This window comes from Chanodichthys erythropterus, chromosome 10 (genome assembly GCF_024489055.1).
Source record: "Chanodichthys erythropterus isolate Z2021 chromosome 10, ASM2448905v1, whole genome shotgun sequence".
In the NCBI taxonomy this organism is placed as follows: Eukaryota; Metazoa; Chordata; class Actinopteri; order Cypriniformes; family Xenocyprididae; genus Chanodichthys; species Chanodichthys erythropterus.
Window position 1 is genome coordinate 45,781,237 of NC_090230.1, and position 20,295 is coordinate 45,801,531.

At 39.1% G+C, this 20,295-nt stretch overlaps 1 protein-coding gene across 1 annotated transcript in view; it reads left to right on the forward strand.

The window, feature by feature from the left end:
- The window catches only part of dchs1b (dachsous cadherin-related 1b), a 101,407-nt gene extending 82,295 nt beyond the window's left edge, over positions 1 to 19,112 (forward strand). The window contains exons 7-21 of the mRNA XM_067397910.1: positions 261 to 448; positions 684 to 780; positions 967 to 1,124; positions 4,480 to 5,329; positions 8,420 to 8,659; positions 9,927 to 10,052; positions 10,671 to 10,880; positions 10,989 to 11,855; positions 12,791 to 12,904; positions 13,052 to 13,263; positions 13,600 to 13,751; positions 14,148 to 14,278; positions 14,400 to 14,686; positions 15,041 to 15,182; positions 15,497 to 19,112. Of these exons, the coding sequence (XP_067254011.1) occupies positions 261 to 448; positions 684 to 780; positions 967 to 1,124; positions 4,480 to 5,329; positions 8,420 to 8,659; positions 9,927 to 10,052; positions 10,671 to 10,880; positions 10,989 to 11,855; positions 12,791 to 12,904; positions 13,052 to 13,263; positions 13,600 to 13,751; positions 14,148 to 14,278; positions 14,400 to 14,686; positions 15,041 to 15,182; positions 15,497 to 18,120 (6,398 nt within the window). The 3' untranslated portion in view covers positions 18,121 to 19,112. The remainder of the gene's footprint in view (positions 1 to 260; positions 449 to 683; positions 781 to 966; positions 1,125 to 4,479; positions 5,330 to 8,419; positions 8,660 to 9,926; positions 10,053 to 10,670; positions 10,881 to 10,988; positions 11,856 to 12,790; positions 12,905 to 13,051; positions 13,264 to 13,599; positions 13,752 to 14,147; positions 14,279 to 14,399; positions 14,687 to 15,040; positions 15,183 to 15,496) is intronic.
- The last annotated feature ends 1,183 nt before the right edge of the window (positions 19,113 to 20,295 follow it).

Here is a 20,295-nt window from a genome sequence, read left to right on the forward strand (position 1 = left end):
ATTTGTTTAATTGCAGTTTTAGTTTTAATCACTTTAGAACTTGAACTTTTTTGTTACAGTTAGTTGTTAAGGCAAGTTTAAGTTATTTTTAAGTTTAAGTTTTTCATCTAATATTAATATTTTACTTTAGTTTATTTCAGCTTTATTTCAATTTATGAAAACGATTTTGAATGGTTTTAGCTTTAACAGTAACAACACTGAAAATCATTTGTAGCATTCTAGACTGAGTATTCTGACTAACACCCAATTTTCATGTGTAGGTGAAGTCAGTACCAGAGCAGCTTTGGATCGTGAGCACCAGTCCAGTTATCAGCTCATTGTAGTGGTCCAGGACAGCGGTACCCCTCCACGTAGTGCCACCGGAACAGCCCATATAACGGTGCTGGATGAGAATGACAACGCGCCAACATTCAGCCACACGCAGCCTGGCAGGGAGATTCTCATTCAGGCAAGAAACAGACTGGCACAGGCTATATTCAAAGCCTTAAATCAGTGTGTCATAACATAGGTGCTTGTGTTTATTAAAGCACAGTTTACACATCATAAAAGCGTCATTACGTCTGTACATAATATCTTTCAAAAATTGTTTATGTGACCTTGGATACATTCCCACTCTTGAATTTGTTTATATCAAGGATAAGCAGTCAGGATGTGCTGTTTAAATCTCGCTTGATGTTTTCCAGGTTCAGGAGGGTCTTCCTGCCGGTTCTTTATTAGGAACTCTTCATGCCAAAGACCCAGATGAGGGAGAGAATGGCACTATTTTCTACTCATTATCAGGTAAACAAGAGTCTAGAATATTTGGGTATTATTATTTAGAGAGGATGTTATTGCAAAATGGTAAAACTATAAAATGTAAACATATGTCCTTACAGTTATCTTTGTGCCCAATATGATGTATTGTTTGGCTAATTATACTACCATATTTGTCTATATTTATGCTTCCATTTGTCCTTGCTTTTTAAGGCTCCAGAGCGGAACGTTTCTCCTTGAACCCAAATACCGGAGAGCTGCGCTCCTCTTCCCCCCTGAGGCGAACTGAAAAGGCAGAGTACAGTTTCACTGTCACTGCCTCGGACCGTGGAGCTCCATCTCAGAGCACTTCAACTGCCTTACTTGTACAGGTGAGACTATTATTTTATTTTAATTTAATTTTATTATTTTAAAGTCTATCCTTAATTTTTAATTAGTTAATCTGCTGTCTTAAAGTTTTAAAGATGCCATGTTATACCCTTTAAAGGTACAATATGTAATAATTTTGTCCGCTAGAGGTCGCTAGAGGCCTATTCAAAGCAAAGGCATAGCTTGATGACGCCAAGTTTTAGAGCGGAATCTTGGGACATGTGGTCTCCATCTCAACGGACGGTGCAAAAGAATAGGGTTTGGAGTCGGGAAGAAATCATGTTCATGGATGCGATTATTAACGTTACTGTAGTATGAAGCAGAGCAGGGCCGAGTGTTGTGGGAGTTGAATGATCCCGCTGGAGCAATTGCACAACACACGCCTCAAGAGCAGCGGAACTTTTATTATGACACAGTCGCTGGTGCCGCTTCCGCTTTTCCGGTCATGAGTATGAGGTAACGCAGCTCTGTTTATCATATTAGATACATTTGAGTGTGTTGAAAACGTTACTCTGTGCGTTCGCACGGCGGCTGCTGTGAGACACTGTTGCACACTGCAGTAAGCTAGATCGATTTTAGAATATCATATTAAATACTGGATGGCTTGTGTTGATAGCATGCAATTAATTTTAAAACATATTGTATGATGGAGAAAATTATGTATTACTGTTAAGAAAAATAAAGCTGCATCTGATTATGCTATGTTAGCAAGTTCACAAAATATTGTTTTTCTCTGAAGCATGGTAAAGCATGGTACTTGAAAAAAATCAAGAAAACTGATTTAAACAATAAGACTAAACGTGTTGAGCTATATAACAACAATTTGTCTTCTGTCTATAAATATATCAAAACAGATGTTCCCTTGTCTATTAAAACGTGTAATATTTTAAAGCATCTTTGGTGTTTCCATGGTTTCTGCAAAATTAAACCGGAAACCGAGGCAGACCGAGGGTAACGCTGATATGACGCAATTGAAAGTCGACTCCTCACACGTCCCAGAGCCTTGGTTAAAATTGCAATTTTCTCACGATTTACAAATAGTTGGAAACATTTGGGATATTGTAAGTACTCAAGTGATCAAAATATATAACACTGGCCTAGTGGTTTTTGGATATTTTACTGCAAAAATATTACATATTGCACCTTTAACAAAGTCTTAATTTTGATTTTGGGGTCTACTAGAATGGGTTTTCATGCTTGAATGTTCAGAAACATGTTTAATTTTTGCTGCACCTCTAAACACTGGTTCCCTAAAGCATTGTTAGCCATCCATGGTAGCAAGATCCATCCCTATCAACATAGTTCAATGAGTCAGAGAATCCCAAAACCATAATTCCAATGAACATTCGCAAGCAGCATCGCAAAGCTGTGTGGTTGAAACAACAGCTCTCAACCTGTGGTTAGAAACATAGTTTCTTGTTTGTATGACTTGTGGACTTAATAAATCCTAATCCTGAGCCAAATAAGCAAGCTGACATTCAGTACAATATATATCTTTTATTTCGAATGTATGCAAATGTCATTTATGTCTTTTAGTTCGTCAAGCACTGTTTTTGAAGAGGGTGTACATGCTTAAGAATGAGCCTATGATTTAATCTGGAAATAAAGCAACATAACTGAGAAAAATGAGAACTAATCCTCAGATGCCATGTCTCTAATTATATTAACTTGATGATTCGATCTCAAAGGTATTCATTAAAAGACATTTTTACCCCACCACCTGCGTGACATCATTAACCAACGTGGTTGAACGCCAAATTTGGTTAGTCATGAATAGCTAGTTGATTTTTTTCAATGATGTGTCGTACTATGGTAGACAAGAAGCGAGTTATGTCGTTGTATGGGAAATGCACTTCCTGTCTCTATGAAGCCACTCCTTCAGTTGGTGGGTTGGATCAGTGGTCAACTGTTTCTTGTTTTGGAAATGTCATGCCCTTTACCATAACCTTGAGTTTCTACACACTACTAAAGTAATTCACCCAGGCCTCATCCCTTTTTTGCATATGCCTTGAGTGGGAATTATTTGAATGAGGAATATTGTGATGTGTACGTTTCCAGAAGAAAACTCAAGACTACAATTGAGGCATTTCAGGGGGTTCAGAAACAGTACGCACTGATGTAAAGAATAACTATTGGGGTGGACTTTGTGCTTTGTAACTTTGAAGACTTTTTCATTCAACAGCAACATTACACTAAATAAATTTTAAAATGTAAAAAAAGAAAGAAAAGAAAACATAATATCTTGCTGCACGAGAAGCAATATGGGCAAGTCGCCTTTCACTGTGCCAAAATATCATCATTCTCACAGTCCCCTGAGCTGTAGTATCTATATTCAAGCAGGGAAATTAGTTGTGACCCGGAGGCCAGTTCCTTTCTATACAAACACCTCAAAACTCCCAGGATTACTTCCTGCCCCGGAGGAACATACTGTAACACAAAACCATGTATTAATCTCAACGTTTAGCATGGAACTGTGTGAATCAGACATGTCAAACTATATCTTTGACAGTTGGATCACGTTCATGGCTTTTCATTCCAAGGTAAAAGAATCCGGATTCTAAATAGTTTATTCTCTGCAAAATGATTCTTGCGGGTCCTTTTTTGTTGCAAAATATCTTTAGTGCTTTTACAGATGTGATTTCAAAAAGGGAATTGTAGGCTAATTGTAGAGTGTGTGGTTGCATGCAATTTCTGTACTCCCTGTTTGTATGGGGAAGATGAGAGTGAGGGAGAAATGGAGTAAGAGACAGAGGGAGAATGCACCTTTGAATCAAGTGTTCCCAGATGGCTCTGATGAGGCCCAGCTGTGGTTTCCCATGATCAAACGGAAAGCTGCAAACTTCGTTCCCCTAACACGGTAGCGCTAATGCCGATACGCTCGCACCACAGAACTTTGCACCATAGCAATCTCTATATAATATTTTACATACCATCAATAATACCAGCTTCGTTTTGAAAGTCCAGTGTACTTTGCACCTAAGAGAGAGCCCAGAAATGGATCAACTTCAATCCTTCTGTTGCTTTCCTTCCTGTGATCTGGTATGCATGTACTGCTTTTTTTTTCATGGGGATATTAGTATGAAAGGCTTCACCTGTCATCCATTTTCCAGCTTTACTGTACTTCAAGGACATGGGAAATGATATCACGCACCTTTAAGGGTCATTCCATCTTATTTGTTCAGTATTGTGTGTACTGTTGACATTTAAAACAATGAGAAAACAACCATGCACTGTAAATTGTGGCATACTGTATACGTGCTTCATAGTTCAGGAGGAATATTGTAAAATATACTAGTTGAAAGTATAATGTAACTAACATTTTTTGTCTTCTAAATTCTTTGTGTTCTCAATCTGTAGGTCATTGGCTCCACAAGGACCCCTCCAAAGCCCAACACCCTATCCATGACCCTCAACTCAGTGGAAGGAGCCAAACCAGGCTCTATTATTGGCTCAGTTAGAGGACATGACCAACAAGAAGTGACCTCAAATGGTCAGGTGACTTACCTTGTAGTGGGAGGCACAGATCATGAAGGAACCTTTATGGTTGACCGTTTAACAGGAGATGTTTACTTGGCTAGAGAGCTGGACTATGAAAAAGGGTCACGGTATACTCTACAGATCGAGGTGGATGATTTCTCCGAGGCCTATCCAAGCACTCACATGGTTCAGTTGGAAATCAACGTGCAGGATAGCAATGACCACGCACCACAGTTTCCAGAAGATCCAGTCACTATTGTTATTCCTGAAAACATACAAGCCGGTTCCTCCATTTATACCTTTCAAGCTACTGATAAAGATGGTAGTGGCCCCAACAGTGAGGTACGTTATTCTATCCAACAGCGGTGGCCTGACAACCCAGATCTCTTCAGTCTAGATCCTGTCACAGGAGTCTTGAAACTGGGTCGTGAGCTGGACCATGAGGAGACCTCCAGCCTGTTCCTGGTGGTTCATGCCACGGATTCAGCCTCGGACCCCGATCAGAGACTCTGGGGCTCGGTGACGGCACGAGTTTTCGTCACTGATGAGAACGACAATGCTCCAGTCTTCAGCTCCCCGACTGCTGTTAGTGTGATGGAGGATCAGCCGGTGGGCTTTGTGCTGCTGTACGTCATGGCCCGGGATGCAGATCAGGGCGAAAATGGACGAGTATCCTACAGGGTCCAGTCAGGAAACACAGCAGGACGATTCAGCCTCAGTCCGAACAGTGGTAGGAATCATTACTTCTCTCAATTTGAAAGACATCTCCTTCGCACACCACACTACTTTATTAGGCCATTCTCTCAAAGTCAGAAGTAGTTTAGCAGAACAGATTATTTTCTTGAAGTCTTTATTCGTGGGAGTACAGTTTTATTTTGGCCCGTCGACCGCACCTCTTTGATTTGACGTTGGAAATAAGCATGTATTCGTTTGAAATTCCTCTCAACCTCCAAGAGTATGACCATTTACAGCTCACGCAAAATTAGATTAAATAGACAAAGTCACCTAATCGCCTGAACATCTGTAGATGATTTTTCTTCCTTTATTGTCAAATGGTTTATGATGTAGGTTAGTGTTTAATTCTTGTTCTAAATCAGGCGTATTCTATATACTATATACATTAAAGTTGTGTTAAAGCGCACAATTAAGTCAAAGCTGATATTAACCAGACACCGAGGAGAAAGTCTTCACACTGTTTGGACTTTTTAAGGAGGAGGTCTAGAGATGGACGTTAAGCACAAAACCAGAGCTACCGTATTCAGAAGCAGAAGCCAGCTCAAACATCTCAATGATGTGTTTAAAGCTAAAGTGTGTTAGGTGGACTATAAATAAAAAAAGAGGCCGCACACAGACTTCTCACAAACACACAATAATATTTCGCAGTCAGCAAGCAGTTAGGCTGCCATATCAACCGCAGCGGTGAGTTTATCCTGAGTGACCCTCGCTTGGGGTCTTGCTGATGACAGCATTGCAGAGAGGTATAGCTGGAAAGGATCAAAAATGGATCCATGACAACAACTTTCTTCCCTGGTCTTCATACCAGCAAGTCAGCAAAAAGCTTCATTCTCAAATTCCTTATAGAGAGTGCAGGAGGTAAACTGAGGAGAAAAACAGGATGAATAAAGCTAAAATTAATGTCAGACTGTAGCTATATTGTGTTTGACCTATATGTTGTATGAAAAATTTTATGTTAACATTTTATGTTAAAAATGAATTGTCCCATTAAGCATGCTAATAAAAAAAATAATACCAAAGAGTTCTAATATACCTAAAGAGAGCTAGCATCCATATTCATCTCAGTAGTATTTTCTTAGCTGGCAAACATTTTTATATTATATTATATTATATTATATTATATTATATTATATTATATTATATTATATTATATTATATTATATTATATTATATTATATTATATTATATTATATTATATTATATTATATTATATTATATTTTATTATATTATATTACATTATATTATATACAACAGTTTGTTCTAATTCTCGAATCTGATTGGCTGAGAGCCTTTTCCAGCCATGTGATATTCCCTCAGTATCAGCACTGGAACCCTTTCACCATTTTTATTACTCTGCTTGAGATGTCCAATTGATGTAAAAAAAAAACCCCATCAAATTGACATCAATTTTTTTTACATTAATTTGACATCCACACACTGATGTTGGGGAAAAAAATATCAAATTGACATCCATTTGATGTCCACACACTAATGTCCAGTCGATGTTGAAAAAAAAATATCAAATCGATGTCAAAAATCAGGACAAAAATGCAAATCAAACTGACAACAAAAATGAAAACAAAAAATGTTTTGGCCTAAAAACGCGTGACATCGCTTAGAGCACCTTTAACTCAATTGCCAGTAATCACATCATAGGACACAGATGATTGGTTCCTGCTGTATTAGTAACCAATGAGCTTGCATGCTCAGTCTTATACAAGAGTAGCATTTGCCTTAGCGGTGCGGCACGCTTTCAGAAACCCTCCACCTTCCCCAGCTCCACCTGTATAGATCTGCTACGAGTAATTCATGTACGCTATATTGTACAGCAGCAGCATGTCTTACTTGCTCACAGCAGTGTGTCGTATATGTATTGGCAGTAGCAAATACCGTACTTGCTCTGCAGCAGCAGCAGCAATAATCAACAGCAGCAATAAAAGCAGCAGCAGCCTAGCAGATGTATTCCGCCAAGGCCAAACATATCAACATTGTCATACCCATTACCATGCCAAACACTCAGAGAGTTGTCATGACAGAACTTTTAATCAGCAAACTTCAAATCAATAATACAAATGTAAATAAAAACAAAATTGCACCTATTCTGGTTGAGAACAAAGATCAATGGCTGTCTGGCCCTTCTGACGTCCCATACCCCCATATCTGTCGGGAGCTGATCGGAGTTCTTTATGTAATTGATGATGTCAGCCTCAGACGATTCTGGATTTGACTGCTGTACAGCACCTGTATGAAGATGGAACAACTTGTATCACTAATTTTAAGACATTATAAACTACAGCATAACGAGGGAAATTAAGTTTCATAACTTTGCATTTAGGCTATATTTAACTTAAATCCTGTACTAGAGCACCGCTTTTGACTGAATTGTTTGCTTGTGTTTATTTACTACATTCAAACTGATATTTATAATGGATATAATATTATGGACATCGACCTGAAGAGTGAATGCTATCAGATGCAGGTAATGCACACGTTTAGTCGATCTCTCTCATAATACCATAATACTCTACTCTATATAATACAGTAAGCTTCGATGAAGTGACTCAACTTTCCTTCGTTACTAGTTCTAAAGTGACGTTTTAGAATTAGTTACAAAGGCTTGGTCACAACTGTTAAACTGTCAACTTGAGATTTGAATCTGTGGCGGAAGTAAGTAGTTCTACAAAAAAAGCCATTTTTTAAAGATATTCCATTGTTGCTTCTTATTTATTTACTCACTTCTGCCACTTCTGCTGTCGTATAAGCGCAATATTACACTCATAGCCGTGCGATATGGCTTTATATAGCACGCTGTGATTACATACGGCACTTGGCATTATTTGTTGTGGTGGGCTACTTTAAGTCACAAATGAACTTCTAACCTCATCAGAATAGACCAGCCACATTCAGATAGCTTAAGATAGTGTCTGGCATGTGCATAATGAAATATTACAAATATGCATAGTATAAAACAGAACAGCTCTCTGACCTGTCACACTCCTCTAGCCACAGGGCATATGAGCACGAGGCCCTGCTGTGAAGCGTGCAGCAGATCTACAGATGTTTTTCTCTTTCCCTTTTCTGCAGGCTCCCTCTCTATCCTTAAACCTCTGGATCGTGAGGAGCAGGAAAACTACAATCTCACAATTGTGGCTGAGGATCATGGGATACCCCAACATTCCACCACTCAAGTTCTATCTATCCAGGTTATTGACGTAAATGATGAAGCACCGTGGTTTGAACTCAGCGAGTTTGAAGCCCAAATCAAAGAGAACCAGCCAGCAGAAACAAGCATACTGAAGGTCTCCGCTTCAGACCGGGATCATGGTGAGTGATTTTTGATCAAATTCTGCAATAATCCATGTGTTAAATGTTCCATTGCTACTGAAAAGAATCAGCTACACTTGAGGGTATTTCAGCCTTTCAGATATTCATGACCTGTGTCTGAAAACTTTGGCATCTGGTTAAAGCAGTTATGTTGAGTTGCAGTGAGGGCAGTGTTTTTTTTTTTTTTACGCTTCCTGTGGAGGGTATGTGGGACTCATTCTCAGCCTCCTGGGTTTAGTGAGAGAGTATGAAAGAGAGATTGTAAAGACATTTTTCAGGAAGCATTAATTGAGTAAGCAGGTGCTCGTGCCAAAGCTGGCTAACTTTGCACGCAATCTGGCACCCGTATGTCTTTAGTCCATGCTTAACATTTGTGTGGACCATGACTCAGTGGCTGAATCAGCAAAAGGAACAACTATTGAAACCGGTGTTAAATCCAAGATGAAAAGGTTTGAACTTGAAAATTTTGACATTTGACATTGCACTTCTGTTTTAATTCAAATCAGGTTGTTCAAGACTTCTAGTACACCTTCTAACTTAGAATGAAAGGAAAGAGGCTGTGGTTGATTGTTACCAGTCACAGGCTGTGTTTGGAACAAACACATACAAATAATTGATCTGACTTCCAAAAAATATTTAAATATTGTAATAATAGTAATAAAAAAACATTAAGGTACACTATTTAACTTTTTTTTTTAATTAAAAAATTCAAATAATGAATAAATACATCATCAATCCTTCTTCAATCCATCATCAAAATGCAGAACAGAGGAGAGTCTGCTGGCAAAAAGAAAACAAGAAAGAACTAATAAATCAAGAATCAACATTGGCTTGGCTTGAGATGGTGAAAACTGAGGGATTTAAAATCTTTTAAAAGCGATGCGGAGATGGCATTTTTTTTTATTACCCAACAGGTGAGTAAGGTATTTTATTGAACAGATAAATTGCCATATGTAGCTCTGTGTCTAACAGAGTTCATTGTAAAGCATTATCTATTGTGAAGGGTCATTTCATTATGGTTGTTGTAGCGCTGTGCTTGAATTTATTATCAAGGAAGTACCGTGTTTAATAACAGCTACAGTAAACGGTAGGATAACCATATTCATCTGCACAGTCACACAGAGCTGAATAATACTTTGAAAGTTTTCACTTTCTACTTAATATAGTTGGTAGTTTGCAGTGTTTACTCTGCAGTTTTCAGTAGGTAGTAAGCTAGTATTCAATTCTGGTCAGAATTACTGATTATATATTTCTGTTTTTGTTGCAGGCACTAATGGCTTAGTGACTTACGGTGGTGTGACTGAGGATGGATTCGCAATTAATCCAGAGACGGGTGTGATATTTGTCACTCAGGTTCTAGATAGAGAACTTCAGGACCACTACACTGTAACAGGTACATAAACACAGCCAAGATCTGCACATAATATGGCTGAAACAGTGTTATTTTAGTATTATTTTTATACTATTATTGTATTCATTAATATTAATATTACTAACTTTTATTTTGATTTTTATATTTTGATTTTAATTTTTATTATTTTGTTCTGTGTTTTTATCATTTATCATTATTAGGGTTTTTTTATATTTCTAATTTTATTTCTATTTAGCTTTATGTTGTATTTCAGTTTTAGTAATTTAGTACTTCAACTTTAAAAATTAAAAATGTTGTCTTGGCAAATAACTGACATAGTTTTTAAAAAGTTTTGTAAATTAAAAATGTTCATCTAATGTTTTTATTGTTTTATTTTATTTTATTTTATTTTATTTCAATTACCGAAAAGTTTTTATTATAGTTTAGTTTTAGTTAACAATAACAACACTGGCCTGAAAACTATTGTATTATATTATATTATATTATATTATATTATATTATATTATATTATATTATATTATATTATATTATATTATATTATATTATATTATATTATATTATATTATATTATATTATATTATATTATATGCTTATACTAAACTTCTTAATAATCATCCTTATATCTTTTGTATGTGATAGTGTATGCAAAAGATGGTGGCATACCCCCTAACTTTGCCCAGGCTAAAGTTCACATCACAGTGCTGGATGAGAATGATAATGCTCCTGCTTTCGGGCGGCAGCATTACAATCTGGAGGTGCCTGAGAACCAAGAGCCTGTGGAGCTGTTCACCATCAAAGCCACAGACCTGGACACCGGAGAGAGTGGACGACTGGAATATAAGATCACTGGTAAAACTTTTTTTTTAAAAATTTTCACACATTACATTTTTCTTATAAAAAGAAGACCCACTCTGCTTGATTATTAACAAATGTTGTGTCTGTGTGTTGCTATTCTAGCTGGCGACGCAGATGGTGACTTTCGACTTGATGGTTCCTCTGGAGCTCTGTCTACTTCAAGACCTCTTGACCGAGAGCGGAAGAACAGTTATTCCTTGCAAGTGGTGGTTCAAGATCATGGCAGACCCTCTCTGAGCAGCACCACCACTGTGGAAATCTCAGTTCTTGATGTAAACGACAACAGCCCCAAGTTTGGCAGCAGTAGCTACAATGTTGATGTCTCAGAAGATGCTGCTGTAGGTTTGGTGGTATTGGATGCGACAGCCACAGATGTGGATGAGGGTGAAAATGGGCAGATCTTATACTTCCTTAGCCAAGAAGCCAAAGGTGCATTCACAGTGCATCCAGACACGGGGCGGATCACTACCGCAGCACTTCTGGACAGAGAGAAAAGAGCTTCTTACACATTCCAGGTGTACGCTGTCGACCTATCACCCGCTTCACCCCGCAACACCACAGCCCAAGTAACCGTTACCATCCTGGACGTCAACGACAATGCACCATTCTTCATCCAGGACCCACTGATTATCAATGTGTCCAGTGGTAGTGTGTCCACGCATCAGGTGGTGGCCACCATGAGAGCAGAAGATAAGGACTTTGGAGCCAATGGGTCGGTGTTCTACCGCTTTGCTATGCCAGTCAGAGGATTTGCTATTAACTCGCTAACAGGGGAGATCCAGACGACAGAGAAGCTCCAAACCCTCACGCAAACCCAACGCACACTCATAGTGGAGGCTATGGACCAGGGCAGCCCTCCTCAGTCTTCCCTAGGGGTGGTGATCGTCTATGTGAAGGAGGAAAATTACAAGGGCATTCGATTCTCTCGCACCGCCAGAGATGTTAGCTTACAGGAGAATGCTGCTAAAGGTACACAGAGAATTTACAGCAAAAGATTTGGTGTGCTATCAGCCTAGAAGATTTTACTTGTTAAAAAAGCAAGAAAAAAAAGGAAAAAAGGAATGAAAGAAATCATAATGTAAAAAATAAATAATGAAAATGATTGAAGTCAACATCAACCCTATTTTACTTTCTTAATTAATGTTGCTGGTCGTATTGTGCACTATTCAGTGCATGTTATTCCTAAAAAAATAATAATAATTTTTGTAATATATAATTAAAATGTAATCATTTTTGCAAGTTCAGCTCATGTCATCAAGGCCATGCACAGTTATTACAGTGAAAAATAATGTTACATTTTTACATTTTTAGAAAATAATTAAATTTTTTAAATATTTTTAATTCCAGGATTAATGTAATAAAATTGATGTCAATAATACCAAATGATAGAGAGAAAAAATACTTACCATTGAGACATAAAGATGCAACTTTTTCGTGATCCAGTCAATTCCAGATGGATAATACTATGTCCCACCATATTTTTTACTTAATTTTTGTATGTCCTTTTTTGCTTGGAAACAAAGCACATTACAGAAATAAAATGAGTTGAAAATTCCACTTCATGTTGACTTTAAATGCCAACAAGTATCAATTTTCATTAAATTACTTGTATAAAATCTATCTCTTTACAAATTATGCAGTGCATTGCAAAACTATACAGACCTCAATTGCCACTCTTTCATTATAAATCCTACACTAAAAGTTAGTTTTTGTGGTATCGTCATTCCAAAGCACTGGCACGAGGCAGTTAAAATCTTTTGCAATGAACTGCATGATGAAAACTGCAGCATTGTATTTCAGCACTAACAGGCACAGTTTGTGAAGCATCGAAAGCCAATGCATCAATTTAAGTGAGTGTGGCAGAAGAGTATTGAGTTTTTTTGTGTGTGTATTTTTCTCCACAGGCACTGCGGTCGCCCAGGCTCAGGCTCAGCACCCTGACGGCACCCGTGACGGCATCACTTACAGCATCTTCAGTGGGAATAAATACCATTCTTTCAGCATCAGCTCCAGTACAGGTCAGTTAAAAACCCCATGATATGTGAAAATGGCTTGATTTTGAAAATATGCATACGTAAACTCATCAGAAAGATGAAAAACAATATTTCTTATTCACAATGGCAATCAGTTTGACCTACTTCACTGCATTATTGGTGAATTCATAGGTGAAATCTGGGTACAGAGCTCAAATGGCCTGGATTTTGAAGATACTCCAAGACTCCGTCTAGTGGTGAAGGCTGAAACTACATCTTCAAACTCCTTCATGGCGGTCAACCTGATTCTTCAGGATGTCAATGACAACCTACCCCGATTCCAGCTGCAGAACTATGTGGCTTATATGCATGAAGCACAGGGCTATGATTTTCCCATTATTCAGGCAAGGGGTCTCTTATTTATTTATTTATTTCTTTACTTCTAAAATGTAAAACATAATTGAAAACATATCGGAAAAAGTATTAAAATGTGAATATTCTACAAACAACTTTCTTTTACATCATACCTGTTTGCCAATCGTGGTTGAACTGAGAACATTTAGCGGTCATTAAACAGTATTTTTTAATTACTTTATTAACCATATTACATTGGAATTATTTACTTTTTTCCTCACATATTTTTGACTTGACATCAGCAGGCATCAGACTTAAACCTTGTATGGCAAGTGATCATTTTGGACCCTGTCTGTGTTAGATCGACCTGTTTTCATATACATTAGGTTATGGCAGAGGACGTTGACCAGGGTCAGAATGGTCAGGTGACTTACTCCATTGAGTCTTCGAGTCAAAGTGGCCTTTTCAAAATTGACCCTCTGACCGGCAGCATCACGACTGCGGCCATTATGGACAGAGAAATCTGGACACAGGCACAGTGAGTGTATATTATGTGTGCTGTGCTTGTTTGGCCAATGAAGTCACTGCTCTGCAGGTCTTTAATTTCCTTCTGTTCTGTGGAATTTAACTGTCCTCTCCAACGCTATTTAGTTTGTGTGTGTGATGTGTTCAAGCCCTCGTAGTTTTACCTCATGTGTTTTGTTTCTAAAATGTTCCCCGACCCGTATAAAAGTGTGTGCTTCTAATTTATTACATTTTTGGTCTGTTAGAGCTTTTGGATTGTTGTACAAATATTTTTTTTTTTTTTCGAAAATAGAAGGCATCTCTTGTTCTCTGTCTTGATCTAAAAAAAGAACCTGAACAGAAACATCACTCACATGATATAATTAGGAAAAAATGTATCTAACCCTTTATTTTATCGCATTTGCATCAGGTTGGTGATAAAAGCCACTGATCGTGGTAGCCCCAAGCTAGTAGGCACTGCAACCATCACAGTGATTATTGTCGACCTCAACGACAACAGTCCAACCATCCCAGTGCCACGGGAAATTAGAGTGCCAGAGAGTAAGTGAACTAACCGGTGACCTTTGACCCTTTACCCTGAAAGATTACAAGCACCTAAAAGAGAAGCACTTTTATTACTGTACATGCATCTGAATGTTGTGTCCCTGCTTCCCTCTTCCAGACTCTCTTATCGGCACTGAGATCACTCTGGTTACTGGAAATGACGTGGATTCTGGCCCAGTGCTTTCTTACTCTTTGCAGCTGGATGCTTCATCACAGGGAAAATTTGATATCCATCGTTACAATGGCCGTGTGTCTTTGACAGCACCACTGGACTTTGAAGAGAGGACATGGTACACATTGACTATTCGAGCTTCAGATTCAAAGCACCAGAGTGAAGCCAATTTAACTGTGCTGGTGGAGGACATAAATGATAATGCACCTACATTTACTCAAGATCTATATCAGGTAACTTTTCTTTCTACCATTTGAAGTATTTTAAAAGGAGTGACATAATTTGTGTCTTGTTTTATTAGGATTGATGAAGGTTTATTGGTTTTGTTCTTCTTTTGTTAACTTTTGTGAAAAGTCAGTCTGAGGAAAAGGGTTTGACTCTCATGGATTTAGATAGAAAAATAACTTGGTTAACATAAATTTATCCTAGAATAAAAGTACATGCACTCATTCACACCGGTACAAAGTATGCTATCATTTATGTTTGCATTTATTCGTTTAGCAGATGCTTTTATTCAAAATGACATCACTCTGGATACAGGAAAAAGCATGCCAAGTAACAGCTTTGTTGTTGCTTTTGGTTTCCAGGTAACACTTCCAGAACATTCTCCACCAGGCAGTCCTGTTATCACAGTAACAGCAACAGATCGAGATTCAGGAGAAAATGGAAAGGTCACCTATCGAGTGTTGTCTTCAACGAGGGACGGGTTTTACATTGATCCAAAAAATGGTATAAGCCCAATGTTTATACTAAACATGTTGTTTTGTCGGTGGCATTTACACATTTATATTCCATTTATATGAAGTGTAAATAGTGTAGATAAATAAGTATAAATAGCAACAAATAGCATTTGTTTATAATAAGTGCAATTAGTAGTAGATGATGTTTACATAAAGTGGTAGGTGGAGTTAATGAAAACAGCCTCTACCAACAACGGTCAGCTACTTGCATATAGTTTAAAAAGCCACTGCCTATAGTTTTAACATATAGTTTATATTTAAAGCATTAGCATTGTAGTAAAAGCACTTCCCATGTTCTTCTAGGTACACTTTTCATCAGACAGAAAGCAGAATTCGACCCAGAGCAGCCCTCTGTGAGTATAGTCATCGAAGCTCGTGATGGAGGATCTCCACCTCTATCATCTTCTGCCACAGTCCAAGTTCAACTGATGGACGTCAATGATAACGCCCCCATATTCCACCAGTTGGAGTACAAAGCCACAGTGTCTGAGGACCAGCTACCTGGAGCCACTATTCTGACCTTAGAGGCAGTAGATGGAGACCTTTCTCAGGAAAACTCTGGTTTTGATTTTGCAATCGCCAGTGGGAATGTTGGAAATGCATTCCAGATTGAGAGTAGCGTTCGTTTTATAGAGGGCCATGGATTCCAGACCGTAGGAACCCTGATCCTGGCGGAGCGACTGGATTTTGAGGCTTTATCACGCTATAACCTCACCATTGCGGTCTCAGACCGTGGTGTTCCCCAACGCAGCTCCAGCGTACCAGCCATCATCACAGTCACTGATGTGAATGACAACCCTCCTGTCTTTGGCAGAGCAGAGTACCTAGTGGCTTTGAGTGAAGGGGCAGCTGCTGGGACAGAAATCTTACGTGTTACTGCAACTGATCCAGATTCAGCTCCCTACGCAGAGGTCCAGTACAGCATCAGCTCTGGAGATGAGATGAAACTCTTCTCTGTGGATCAGTGGACTGGGGCACTGAAGCTTCAAAGGCCTTTAGACAGAGAGAGCCAAACTTCCCATGTGGTTATAGTACAAGCCTCAGATGGCCATGGTCATTTTGCCTTGGCTCCTGTTAGTGTAGAGGTAAAGGACATTAATGACAACAGACCTTACTTTCCCATTGCTACGTTAACAGCAAGTGTCCGTGAGAACCAACCACCCAACTCTGCTGTGACTGTGTTACATGCAATCGATTATGACACAGGAGTTTATGGACAGCTTAAGTATTATTTGATGGACCACTCCAGTCTAGGAAAAGACCTCTTCTTGGTAGATCAGAACTCTGGAGAAGTTCGTACCAAGCAGATATTTGATTTTGAGAAGGTAAACTCATTTAACTTCATCGCTTTGGCTGTAGATGCAGGCAACAACTCGGCTACAGTCACAGTGCAGGTCTATGTCACCGGAGAGGATGAGTATGACCCAGTTTTCACATCTTCAGACTTGTCCTTTGAGGTACCAGAGGGAGCCAAGAAAGGTCAGAGCATTGGGCAAGTACAGGCCAAAGATGAGGATGGTGGGGTGGATGGGATTGTACTCTACTCTTTCCCTAATTCCTCTCCTTACTTCGAAGTGAATAAGACAACTGGTGTAATCTACCTAAAGATGGACAGCTCTGGCAGCTCAAGTGGTGGGAGTCGCTCGAAAAGGGAAACCCGCCTAATGACTATGGATGTTACCGCCCACAGCCCCCTTGACACCTCGAGAGTAGCTTCTGCTCAGCTAACCATTGATGTTACCAACACATCCTTTGGCCTCACAACAGACTTTAACATCCTCCTTGTGAGCATAATTGCTGCCTCTCTTGGAGTAATTGTCTTGTTAGTCATAATTGCTGTGGCTCTTTATCTAGTAAGATCAAAGCGAAAGAAGAAAGGACAAGACACTGGGAATAGTACTGTATCTTCAGGCACAGCTTTGCAAAAATTGGATGAGTCTAAACCTGCAGGGAGTGATAGGATCTATCATCAGGCACTTCCTGGATATGCAGGTGATGAGGAGGGAACAGGTGGAGGCTCCTATACTCGAGGAGGATCCTTAGATCCTTCTCACTCCAGTGGACGGGGATCTGCCGAAGCGGCAGAGGATGACGAAATCAGGATGATCAATGAGTACCCAAGAGTTGCAAGCATCACCTCCTCAATGCAAGAGCACATCTCTGCCCGGGGCCCTGATTCAGGTATCCAACAGGATGCGGACCAACTCTCTGATATTTCTTGTGAACCAGGGCCACTTGATGCAAGCCAGTGGTTCAAAAATAAGAAACTGGGCAGCATCAGTGGGAGTCTCAGTGGCACCCTACTGTCTGGTCAGCTCCCAGTCTATAGAGATGAAGGTGGGGGTTACCTTGGAGTAGGTCGTGGATTGAATATTTCCCATCCGAAAGATTATGCTTTCCCTGAGGATGGCAAACCTTCAGTTGATGGCTCCCTCACAGCCATAGTGGCAAGTGACGAGGAATTGCGAGGCAGCTACAACTGGGACTACCTTCTCAACTGGTGCCCTCAGTTCCAACCCTTAGCTAGTGTCTTTACAGAGATTGCCAGGCTAAAAGATGAGAGCTTACCTCCCAACAACCCACGTAGACCCTTCCAACCCAAAGTCAAGACAGACCCCAAGCCAAGAATTGACCCTCCACCCCTCATTACCTCGGTGGCTCATCCAGGGGCCAAATCTGTCCCACCTAAACCCGCCATAGCACGGACGTTCCACCACTTAGCATCCCTAAGGCGTTCACCTATAAGCCACGAGGGCTCCATCTCCTCAGCAGCGATGTCTCCCAGTTTTTCCCCTTCACTGTCCCCACTTGCTGCACGATCCCCAGCCGTCTCCCCATTCGGTGTCACTCAAGGTCCCTCAGCCTCCATCATCAGCACCACAGAGCACTCTCTGGAGCACAGTGATGAGGCTGAGATGAGAATTTAATGCTACATTGCTCTCCATTTTGTGGAGGTCATTTTAAGTCTTTTGATAAGACATTATAGTAGTCACTCAAAGCAATGTTGCATACCTGAAAAGGCAGCATGAAGAATCAGTCGCTAAGCCATGATAGTGACGCAGGTGTCTGGTAACTGAATGGGTAAAAACATTGTGTGGCGACGTTACCCTTCTTCAGAGCCACCGCAGTGTTGATGTGAAGTGAGTTGTGCATTGCTTTGTTTTGTCTCGCTGGCTGGCCAGGGAGGCAAGACGTTGACTGCTCCTTTTGTTTGTTTCTTTTTATACTGATGACTCAAACAGCTTTGAAACTCCAGTGTTATGTTAAGTCCATCCAAAATAGCTGCTATTGTCATACCTTGTAGACCGCAATGAGAACTGTAGAAACTCAAACTGATGTCACTATGTTTGTTTATTACTGGGATATTTTTTTTCTTTCTTTTGTATTTTTTTATAACGCTACTCAGATTCATTTATATTTTTTTTTATGAAGGACTGGCCATTGCTTTGAGTGAAGGAGTTCTTACATTTTAGTGACATTCTTTGTATGTATATTTATATGTATGCTAGCCATAATAAATGTATTATCATTGTATAGTGTCTAGGATCACCATACTGTGTGGTTGTGAAAATTGTGACACTTGTAATGTGAATGATTGGAAGATTGTTGTATTTTATTATTTATAAAGAGTAAGGCTGAAAGTGTTGAAACTTCCCATGTTGCATAGTGTTGTATTATAGGCCTTTTCAAGTTGTATTGTCCTTTTCCCTTTGAACTAGATTGTTAGCATCTTAGCTAATTTATTGTAAAAAAAAAAAAAAAAAAAAAAAAAAAAAAAAAAAAGAAAAGAAAAAAAGCTCTGACCAGGGCCATACTTTTTTCGGCTCATCTGGAGACCTTTCAAGAAATTGGTGAAACCTCAAAGACTCTTCTGTATATATAAATGGATTTCTTCCTAAACAGCAGCTCTCTCACACTGTTTCTATGCTGCTTTTTCTGACAATAAAGAAGTTTTGTATTGTCTACATAACTTACTGTTACTTACTTACTTATTAGTAAATTTAGAGTGAAAAAACTTTTAGCCCATCATCTAGGATGCATTTTATTTACCTTTCAGGGGTAAATCACTAGAAAATGGACCTTCATTTGCAATACACAGTGGATGCGTTCTGTTTTGAGAAGAAGCTTCTGAAGTGCCCTGCATTTTTTTTATCTAACAATCTCCTCTGTGGAAAGAGATTTAAACATTTGAATGACCTGATGAATGACCAGAGGGGCTTTTTTGCTACCTGCTGCATGCCTGATACCGCCACTGCCTCAAGTGTAACTGCCCCCTGTTTAGCACTCAGAACAGATGCAAGGAAAAGAGGGGCCTGACATTTCTGAAGTCTGTCTTACACAATTCATTTTAAAAGTTAACATTTAAGTCTCAGTCTGGAAAACAACAGATTCCAGGACAGCTGCCTACATTCTAGCAGCAGTACAGTTTAAATCATCTGTGCATATTTAAATCAAATATTAAATTGCTACTGATTTCTTTTGTCAAACCTGAGTCTTCTCTCTTCCTTCCTCCAAGTTTAAATCAAAACATGGATGTGGAGTTACAGAGTAACTGAAGCGTAGCAAAAGGCCAATCATCTGGCTTTTAGAAAAAAGGAAACAGGAGGGGTCAGAGTCAAATTTGTCCTTCATTAAAAAGCAATTTGAAAGGATACAGCATGTTCCAAAAACCTAGACTAGAGTCGGGCCTCAGGCTCTGTATAGCTCAACACAGGGTGTGCCCATTTTAAAATCAATTGCAGCCATGAAGAAACATTTCCTCGAGTTACTTTTGTTCGTACACAAAAAAATGCATATTAACATTTATGCACCATGAATTAGCTGATTATATTTGCTATAATTGTACAGTATCATGTACAATAAGGTACTGTATACAGGAAATCACTCATACATTCTCATGTCATCATATCATTACATCAACCCCCCTTCTGTTTTTAACAGAGTGCATGTACCTTACCAGATGCAATGGACAAAAAATACAGTATTTTCATGCACTGTCAAAAAATTTTTTGCCTGTCACTGGGGCAGTACCCTCGAAAGGTACACCTTTGTATTTACGCCTAAAGGCTGCATATTAGTACTTTTCAAGGATACTGTCCCAG